The sequence below is a fragment of the Solanum dulcamara genome, chromosome 1 (genome assembly GCF_947179165.1).
Source record: "Solanum dulcamara chromosome 1, daSolDulc1.2, whole genome shotgun sequence".
Lineage (NCBI taxonomy): Eukaryota > Viridiplantae > Streptophyta > Magnoliopsida > Solanales > Solanaceae > Solanum > Solanum dulcamara.
This window is the reverse complement of record NC_077237.1, coordinates 88,654,293-88,665,255: the sequence shown is the minus strand read 5'-3', so window position 1 is coordinate 88,665,255 and position 10,963 is coordinate 88,654,293. Positions and strand designations below refer to the sequence as shown.

The 10,963-nt window shown below is 33.3% G+C and overlaps 1 protein-coding gene across 1 annotated transcript; it reads left to right on the top strand.

The window, feature by feature from the left end:
• The first annotated feature begins 1,345 nt into the window (after positions 1-1,345).
• LOC129884060 (protein CLT1, chloroplastic) lies at positions 1,346-10,845 on the top strand. The gene is made up of 10 exons (XM_055958436.1): positions 1,346-1,909; positions 5,459-5,604; positions 6,737-6,774; positions 7,791-7,906; positions 8,703-8,799; positions 8,914-8,949; positions 9,383-9,433; positions 9,515-9,638; positions 9,823-9,948; positions 10,064-10,845. Exons 1-10 carry the CDS (start codon positions 1,455-1,457, stop codon positions 10,231-10,233), a joined length of 1,359 nt encoding a protein of 452 aa, XP_055814411.1. The 5' UTR covers positions 1,346-1,454; the 3' UTR covers positions 10,234-10,845.
• Positions 10,846-10,963: the final 118 nt, after the last annotated feature.

Below are 10,963 nucleotides of genomic sequence, written 5' to 3'. Positions count from 1 at the left end.
TGATTAGTCCGTTTTAAAATGAATGTCTCCTTCGTACTTTCTTTTCATAACATGTTGAAGATGAGAAGATTAAAGATATTTTGGTATATTTTGACACGTCTTTAATTTAAGATCACAAAATTTAAAAGTATTTGTTAGTTAAATTTCGTGTCAAATTACAATAGAAAATTGGAAAGGGTTGTTTCAAAAGTGCAAAGAATTTATTGTCTTTTATATGTTTTAATAAATTCCTTTTCTCTTTTGTTCCTAGTCACTACATTACATTTTCAAAGTAGGGGGACCTTCACTAATGATTTTACACAACTAATAAAGTGTAATTATTAATTTATTATTACTCAAGGAGGCACCATACATTATAACCAATTAAAAAACCAACAAGATTCTCTTGAGAAAACCAATGGCCAAAGGCTGCGTCCACTTTAAATAATGACAAAATGAAATAAGTCGATATTTTTAGTATCTTTTTTGTAAGTCAATACTGTCACCTAAAAGGAAATACGTGAGGTAATAGAATTAATTTATCAAATTTAAGCTAAACTTATTGAATTCGATCGTTTCGTACGCTATATTCTAGCTTCGTCCTTGCTTAATCTATACATATACTTAAAAATGTACATATATTTATATACTATATCTTGAATGACATATTTTTAAAATCAAACGCATACATCTTGCAAATATCACAAACAGTGGTGGACCTAGAAATTTTATCAAATGGGTTCAACATATGAAGGAGATAATCAATAAACTAAATTTCATTAATTAAAAATTAATTGATATATAATTATTATTTAATTAATAATTTATTTATTAAATTAAAAATTAAAATATATGATTTAATCAAAATAATGAGGTCAATCACAAGAGAAAGGGTTGGAAAAGAGTAAGATAATATACTCTATTATTATCTGATTTCGAACTCAGGACCCTCTTATAAAAATGAACTCACTTTATTGATAGACCAACGACTTTCTTTGGTTTAAGCGAGGTCAATATTTTATTTATACTTATATTTTTTCACAAAACAAATCATATATATAATGTAATTTTTCACTAAGTGGGTTCACACCATATAGGTCCGCCCACCGATAACGAAAAGATTTAAATAATTTTTACAAATTAAAATTTAAAAAATAAAAACAAAATGCTTACGTATGCTAAGATGTGAATGACTATATTATAAATTAAAAATATATGTTCTTTTCCAAATTCTTTAAATCTGTTTCCTTCGTTGTAACTTCCAATTTTTTATTTTTTTTAAAAACAAATTGAGATTTCCTATTTTGTCTTTCTGTCATAATCACTATCATATTACCAAAAAAAAAATAAAAAAAAATACAAGTTATAATAAGAGCTGCTTCTTCTCCTTCTCAAAATTTTTCTTATTAATAACTGAAAGAAAAAAATAAAAGCTGTTTACGTATTTCAGTAACTAATAATTGTACAATCTCACCATGCCGTTTTGTACTCGCCGGATAATCACCGGTGAAATGTCGGCGCCGGCAACAAGGTATCATGTTCCGGTAACAAAACTTCCAGTTGCTCGGTCACCGGCCGATTATCTCTCTTCCACATCTGTTCGTCATTTTATAAGCAATACTCACCGGCCGACGTCAATCGTTAGCAGATCAACGAAAAAGAGATTTTACGTAATTGAGGCAGCGAAATCGACCGCCGTATTCCGCCGCGGCGGATGCGATAGCGGAGGGAATAGGAAATGGAGGTGTGCTGTGGGAGATCAGGTTGTGGAGATTAATGATAGCCGGAAAAGTAGTAATCGGACGGCGGAGGTAGCGGTTGCAGCGACGGCTACGGTGGTGCTAGGTGTAGGGAATCGCGTGCTTTACAAGTTGGCGTTAGTGCCTTTGAAGAACTATCCTTTCTTCCTGGCTCAGCTCGCCACTTTCGGGTAATCTTTTACTTTCCAATTAATTGACCATTGTTGATTCGATACGAAAAATTTAATTAGAAGTGTATACGTAACTAACTCGCCTAAATAATTTAATATTAAAAAATTATTGATAGAAATAATAAAAAATTATAAATTATGAAATTAATTTTAAGATAAGTTTATTTCATATTTGATCGTGATAAAATCACAAAATAACTTAATCAAGAACTTTAGTGATTAATATGATAAGATAACAATCTTGAATAATTAATTTTGAAATAATTTGTTTATCAATCAAATAAGCCCTAGTAGTAGGAAAAAAAAGTAATAGAAGTTTGTTAATTTGTGAAAATAGATATAAAAATAAAATATCTATTTTCAGAGTCTATTTCCTTTTCTTTTTTTGACCTTTGAGCTAGTCAAAAAAAAGAAGTTCTTGTTACGAATATTTCTACAATTTTTCAATGGATACTAATTAATGTTGCTTATTAATTTTTGGAAAGTAAATGAATATAATTAATGTTGCTTATTAATTTTTGGAAAGTAAATTGAGTTAAGAAAATAGTTTTTTTAATAACCGACTAACTTGTCGCTTCTCAACTAATTTTTAAAGGTACCTATTATCTTTCACAAGTCCCACTAACCCAAATATTGAATGACGATTTAGAAATATAATTATTGATCTTATACTATTTTTTATTTTTTATTATTGATTTTTTTTTTTTGAATTTCTCATTGACCCGTAAAACCTTCAATTAATATGAAGAAAAACTTATCCTTCCACGGTTTTTTATGGTGACCGTGTGGATAGTGTAAATCAACTATCTGTTTGCTATTTCCTTGATTCTATTTTAATATCAACTTTTTTCTCCACATATTTTAGAAATACATTTATTAAGAAATAATAATTTGACATATTTCACATTTATTAGAGTAAAATTAATAAATCGATTCTCTCTTTTTCTTCTTTTTATAATAAAAGTATTTTCGAATAACTATTTTTAGTAAATGTGATAAGTAAAACAGTATGGAGGGAGTATAACTTGGTCATAAGATGTTACAAAATTATAATGAAAGGAAACTATAATTATAATAAAAATATAAGAGAGAAATAGAAAATATATCAAGCGGCGAGGTACATTCAATTTGAACAATTGATATGAGAAACAGTTTGTAAAATCTTGTATTTTTCATGTAAATTAAGAATATATAGATTTTACATGTTAGAAAAAAATGAAACAATCTGGTTCAACGTATCAATATTTTCATTAAAATCTAGTATTAAATGTATTTTTAACGATTTGATATATATTCCTGAAGTCGATAATCTTTTAAAAATAATTTTCTTATTTTCAAATTCTACTTATGAAATTACACGAAATATATTACTAGTAATTCGTCATGTAAATCCATTTTGTTATGTGTGCCTTAGAAAGACAAAAGTCCCATTACAAAATGAAAATGAGAAGTCACGTGAGAAAATTCGAAGGTCACGTGACATTTTGCAAACTGATGTGATGTCTGTGACAAGATGTCAAGGGTAGTAAAGTCATTTTAATTTACTGCCTTTTTGTATCAGTGTCTGTCCTTGTCAGGCTCTTCCAAATTTCAAACAGATGGGGGTAATAGAGTAATTTCAATCTTGATAATGCATAGTATTATTGATTCACAATGAAAGAATAAAACTTTGCAAAGCGTCTTTCAATTCCTCACTTTCCCTACATAGAAAGAATTCTTTTGACTGCACCTTGGACCCACTGGACCATATTACCATAGTTTTCTAGTAAATCTGATGATGCATCATCAATTATTGGGGGTATAGGTTTATTATTTTAGATTAGGTAAAATGTTACTGTCGTACCAAAAGTTACAATATAGTAACTATATTCCTTAATCAAGTCCATCAAGTAAATACTATATTTGATCATGATTCTGATCCGAGCTATGCCCGACCCATCACTTAAGCCTCACCATAGGCAGGATGCTGGTGTTACTCAACAATACCTCAACACAACGTGTGTGCATGTTGTTCTTGGGAATCAAATCACTTATTAGGATAAAACTTTTAACATCATGCCAAAAGTGAGCACAATTTTATTTCTTAACTAAGCCTATCAAGAAAGCACTATGTTTTGACCATGACACTGATAGGGATCATCCCGGCTCATCATATGACCTTGTAATAGGCAGGTTGTTGGTGTTACCCTTAACACAAAGGTAGTTAAAAATTTGATTGTATATTTGAGTCCTATGTGGGACATATTAGCATTTGTTTGTGATACTTGATGAATGGGGTAACTTTATTAAGCAATTTATTAGAGGAGGTTGAATTGTGTGCCCCTGTACCTTTCTTTGCTTGGTTTCCATATTTGGTTCAAATGATTCTTTAAATGAGATGAATCAGAAATAGCAGAACTGTTGTTAATGTCACATTGATTCTGGTGAACTAGTTAGTTAACTTTCTAACAGCCACACAAGTTCAATCATAAGTCAACTTTAGGTAGTCTTGAAAGTGCAAGGATCTGGTCCTATCTGACCCAACCCTGGAACTTAGAATGGGCGGCCTGTTTGGACTGTAGAACGGCGAGAGGGGGAGGGGGGCTAATACTTAAGGAAATAAAAAATCATATGCATTATTGTACTTCTTAATATTTTATTGGTTCTGCAAATGCAGTCAAACAAGACAGATGAAACAGTCTCTGCATCTAAAATACTCCCTCCGTTTCAATTTCATTGTCAGATTTTGACTTGATACGGAGTTTAAGAAAATATAGAAAGACTTCTGAATCTTGTGGTCTTAAACTAAGATATGTAGAATGTACTAAAATGTCCTTTAATCATGTGGAAAGTTGGAATTAAAGAGTTGCTAAAAAAGGAAAGAGACATTCTTTTTGAAAGACTAACTAGGAAAATAAGACAATCAAATTGAAACGGAGGGAGTATATGCTATTTGTATGTGTCTGCTTCCCCTCGTGTGGAGACTAGATTTAACCTTCAAGTAGTTATTTTCTATTTTAATACAAGCTATTTATAGCTATGTTACTTGAACTCTCCAAAAATGTTGTTGCACCCATGTCTTATCCTCCAAAAAAATTGCACTCGTGTCGATCCTCCAAAAATGCACTACTTTTGGAGGAGCCAACAAACACCTATCGGCATTTCTGAAGAGTCCTAGCAACATGGATTTATAGTAATCACTTAGTTTTAGATGTACTAGCTTTTCTGTCCTATTTTAGCATGTGATCCCCACCAAGATCCAAGCTTTTTACTCATGTTTTCCTTGATTATGTCGGGCTTCTCTCGTACTACCAGTATCATGGTAATTCTAGTGTTTGCGAATTGTTAAGATGGTTAACCTTTGCCTTTTAACATAAAATGACATTGCTACGTCACCAGTAGTCTCTTATCTATGAGTTTAAAGGATAATGAAGATAAAGGTGAAAATAGGAACTGAGTACAATGCATCAATAATAAAAATTCAGACACATTTGTTACTGATTGTTTATTTCCAATTATTTTGTTTAATGGTCGTAATAACAATTGCTTCTTCTGCCTCCTTTCACCCAGATATGTACTCGTATATGTCTCTATCTTATACGTACGGTATCATACTGGGAAGGTTACTGATGAAATGCTTTCCCTTCCAAAACTTCCATATGTTGCTGTTGGTCTATTAGAAGCTCTTGCTGCTGCATCCGGCATGGCAGCTGGAGGTAATACAATGTTTATGCTGAATCACATTACTAGAATGTCCAATAGATGTTTCAAAGTACTTCCTTTACTCAAATTGGATGTCTCTTTGTCAACTATGATATTCATCAAAACATTATTTCTTCATGTGCTTTTATTGCTAATTAGATGGGAGTTGCCTGCATTGTTTCCTATATAATAGGTAATTAGCTTCTACGGAAATAAGACATTATTTTGAAAGTAATAATCCAAAGCAAATATAGAGCAATTCTAGTACTTTTCAGTTCTATTTTTTTTTACTTTGTATAATGTTAGCCTAGAGATGAATTTAAATATCGAAATATGGTCAGTGAGGATTCATATTGCCTCAGCTTGTTTGGGAGGAATTTTTGGTGTTATAAAAATCCAAAGAAAAGAGAAGGGTCATGCTGCAGCTTATATGATAAATAAGACAGTGACACCATAGCAGTTGTTTCCTTTACGTAACGAATAATTGCAGGTCAAGTAACAGTAGACCTATGTTTGGAAATGAAGAAACTTGCATAAAAAGGCTTTAAATTCTCCGGTTGAGTTATATATGAAATTGAATATATGTGTTGTGTTTAGTCACATAGTTTCCCCACATGGATTGCGTAAAGGTTTCCAAAGAGGTTTATAAAGTTCTAGGGCCATTATCTTGAGCCATTGCATTCTCTTGATTTGTAGAGCAATAGACTGTATCTTCTATTTAAAGATGATAAATTGACAAGACTTGAGTATGTCTATGTCTACGCTATTTAGATCTTAGAGATCAGAAAATGAAAGTGATATCCTTTAAAATTGAAGATGCTATGAAACACAATTCTCTAAGTAGATTATGTTTAATCGAAGTGTTTTTTGCAACGGAGTACCATAAGTAATTGCAAACATCTAAACACATTTCATTGCTTATAAAATACAAAGAGTCATTTCAACAAGACTTAAACAAGTCACTCTCTATATGCCAATTTGTTGACAGCTTGTATAATTTTTCATTTAGTCCGTGGACTCCTCTATTTGAAATTCATTTCTGGATCTTCTGTTCATTTAATGATATCTTGAACATGAGAATTTGTATAGCTTTGTCGATTTTTAATTCTTTACTTAATCCTTTGTTACTATTATCCTCTACAACAGCTATTCTTTCGGGGGCCACAATTCCAATACTCTCGCAGGTAATAAAAATTTGAAATTTGTATCCTTTCACTTTTTTTGAACTTCTGAGAGCTCCATATGATGTTAGTTTTTAGGAAATGAATCCATTAGTTCAAGTGCTATCTCTGTTGGTGGAAAACTAGCAAGCTTACCTGAAAATTTGATTGCATGATCAAACACTTTGAAGATAGGGAAATAAAAACCAAAAATAAAGCGGGAGCTAATATAGTAGTGGCTAGACTGCATTAATATATTTGTTCTAACAATTTTACGCTCCTCTCATAGAACATTGTCTATGAAGGCTATCGAACAATTTGATACTTGACATTAGGGTTCTTTTTATAACCTCTTCTTCTTTAATTTGAGGACTTTTAGAAGCATGGCCTATTATTATGGTGAAATAGCTGAAAGCTTCTGTACTCAGAAAGATTTAACTGGTCATCCTAAAAACAAATGATTTAGATAATGGGTAATAACATACTCTTAAAATGTTCAGTCATATAAGTTGATCACGTATAACATAAGGTACAAGTAGAAAGTGTAGATGATAAGAATGAGATAAAGTCACCTGAGATAGTTTGGTTATGTCCTTTGCAGACCTCCAAAAGCAGGCTTGTAGAATTGATACCATGATGATTGAAGGTGCTAAAGTGGATGAGGTAGAACTAGAATCATTTAAATGACCTACAAACTCTTAGTATATATTTGGACTTAGCAAAGAATAGAACAAAACGGAAGCAAAAGATCCATATATGTTTGCCGGGAATCTTTTTAGTTTGTTTAGAGATTTTCATGTCAGTATAAAATTTAGAGAAGTTATAGTGTTGGGAGACAGACAAAACACAAATTATTGAGTGTTAAAATGAAACGGTCCAAATGGAGACGAATGAATATTGACGACCCCAACTACTTCGGGATTGAGGCAGAGTGCTTGTTGTTGTTTTACTGACATGCTTGTAGGCTTATTTCGTGTAATGCTTCCTGCAACAAGTTGATTGGATCTGTTATTTAACTCAGCCATCTATTGATCTTGCAGAGCTTTCTTGTCTGGCAGCTTCTCCTATCTTTTATTTTCCTTGGGAGAAGATATAGAATCAACCAGTTGTTTGGGTGCTTTCTCGTGTCTGTTGGTGTTATAGTAACTGTAGCAAGGTTTGTGACACAATTTCTGTCTATAGCTATTTGAGATTTATGTAACAAGCAGTTTGAAAAATTTGTTCAAGTAGCTGGAAGTTTCTAACTATTGAGATCTGAAGCCTCGTTGTCTATTTAGTTTGTGGTGATAGTTCTTCCTAAATATTGCTATGCTCCTCTTGGATCTGGCTGTGCCATTGAGGCTGGTCAGGCTCATACGATGCAGCGCCATTGAGGAGTGCACTTATTTTATTTTAAAAAAAAGAGTTCCTAAAGTGGTTCTAAACGTTGTTGTCATGTGAAGTATCAGAAACCTTATTGATGCACATAAAATTGCTTGGAAGTCAACATCTATCTTCTCTATATTGTTTAGTGAAAAAATATAACAATGTGATTCATCGAAAGTTCAAATGGTGAAGTGTTGCATTTGTGCTTTCTCTTTCTGCACATGGATGGTGCTCAGCTGCAGATATGTATCATTAGTGTTCCCTTTGTCAAAATTGTTTGTCGTTGAACTAGAGATTTCGAGAAACCAATCAGACGTTTCTATAATTCTACATATCTACAGAAACCTTGTCTCTGAAGTGTGCATCATCCTAGCACACTCCAAACTTTTATCTTTCCCCACTGTTGTGCTTGGTTAGGTAGGACTTCCATGTTATTTATTACTCGTGGATAAATGAATTGAAATGATAATCTACTTCCAACAAGAGTTATCCTCTTTGGAAAATCTTGGTTTGCATTAAGTTTGAAAGAGGAACCATACTTTCAAATAGTGGTTGAATTTCCTGATTACCTTTTACTTAATTTGCAGTGGATCTAGTGCTGGTTCTTTGATGGAAGATGGTGTATTTTGGAGTCTTTTGATGATAGTTTCTTTTTTGTTACAAGCTGCGGATACTGTCTTGAAGGTTCATACCTTCGCTTTTGTTTCCTCTCTTCTTCTTTCAATAGGATTTTGAGGTTTTGCCATCTTCATGATTGCAGTATGATTTACCTGGAGGATTCATTTTCCTTATATGCAGGAAATAATATTCCTGGATGCTGCTCAAAGGCTGAAGGTAGGTATGCTGCAGATTGTTTCTATTACTCCCTCCATTTATTTGTCTGGTTTTGACTTGGCACGGAGTTAAGAAGTAAAGAAAACTTTTGAATATTGTGGTCTTAAACTAAACATATGTTGAATGTACCTAAATGCTCTTTAATCATTTTGTGGTCTTAATCATTATAAACGGGATTAGGATGAGTGAATAATTAAATTAATATTAATGATAGTCCATATCACAAATTTCACATTAAAGATGCTTGTCGAAATGAAAGAGGAAGCTTTTTTTGCTACTAGAAAGAGTTGTACCTAGACTTGAACATCTTTAGCCACTTGGCCTAGGTTCAGTTAGCCCACAAAAATGTATGTTGAATTCCTACTTTGTTCTGTTATTACTTGACATACTAAGATCTGATGGTAGTTGTCTTAATTTACCATGGTATAAATAGGGAGGCAGTGTTGATCTGTTTGTTGTGAACTCATATGGATCGGCTTACCAGGTAGGCATCTTATACTGTTTATCATTCACTGTATTCTTTTCCTTGAATGAACTACTGAAACTGGTTCGACATCTTTTGCAGGCAGTTTTTATATGCCTTCTCCTCCCATTTTTGTCAAAGTTATGGGGTGTTCCATTTACTCAACTGCCAAACTATCTTAGAGATGGTGCTGCATGCTTTTTGAACATCGGCACATTATCCAGTGGTAAGTAGTGAAATAGTTTGAGTTAGCTCCTGATGATGCATGAAAAGGAGAAGCGTGAATAATGAACCTTGGACCTAACTCGACCCCAAAAGCTAGATCATGCATTTTTTTCTTCTCAATTTGTTACACTTCAATTCAAAGACAGAACACTGATTGTAGTTGTTTCTTTCTCGTCTTGTTCTAGGGTGTGCTGGTGCACCTCTTCTACCGCTGCTGTTTATCATTGTCAACATGGGTTTCAATATATCATTGTTACATCTGCTTAAGATTTCCTCTGCTGTGGTATCTTGTCTCGCGTCTACAGTATCAGGTATTTCATTGACACTAGCAGATTTAGTCTCAGCTTATTGCAGTTGAAACCTTTTCTTCTAGACGAATATCTAGGCGCTACTGACTTCAATTTCCTTTGATACTTTGCACTGCAGTACCAATATCAGTATTTTTATTCACATTACCCTTGCCATATCTTGGCGTCGCATCCTCCCTCCCACCCGGTTTCATTTCAGGAGCCATCATCCTCGTCCTGGGAATGCTTGTCTATACTTGGAGACCATCAAGTCGCCTAAACAATCAGGAAGTTGATTGCCATTGTTAACTTCCGGCCCTTGTCACGTTTGAGGGAGAAGAAGATACGACCCCATTCTCCAACTTCCACAAGAAATAAACGAGGGATCAAGACGTGCCTGGTGAATTGTGTTATAACCTCCCAAACCTCAGAAACATGGTGAATTGTGTTTTACGTTAATTCCTCTCAAACATCAGTGGAGGTTTGACAGGATTATTACTCAAATCCATTGCTCTTTTTAAATGCATGGAGCCTGTTCATGTCCTTAGAAATTTGTTCCAATGCCAGAGTAAAGTTGGTTGTTGTAAATCTAAAAGTGCAGAAGCAGGGGAGGAGGTAGAAACTCAGATACGGGTGTGGCCAAACCCAGTAGCTTTTTGCTCAAGTTTGTGTTACGAAATTCATTGAATATGTAGACATATTAAATAGAGAACCAATTATTAGCACTTGAAGTTGTTGTTCTAAAAGTTAGAACGCATAAACTAGAAATCTTGACTCCGCCTCTGTGCAGAAGGCCGGTTTCGCCAAAAGTAAATTGTTCAACAGAACAAATAAAGGGGATATGAAAAATCTGTTCTTGGTTTTTGGTGGTTCTGCTGTTGTAACTTTAAACTGTTAATTTTCTAGTGGGATTTTACTTAATACTTTGTTTTATAGCCACATTCTAGAGGTTCTGGCAAAGTTAAATGTCAATTGATGACAAACTGTATATGTCTATTCTTTCTAAACTAATCTACAGGTGTGTGTTAAGGCTCTTCAA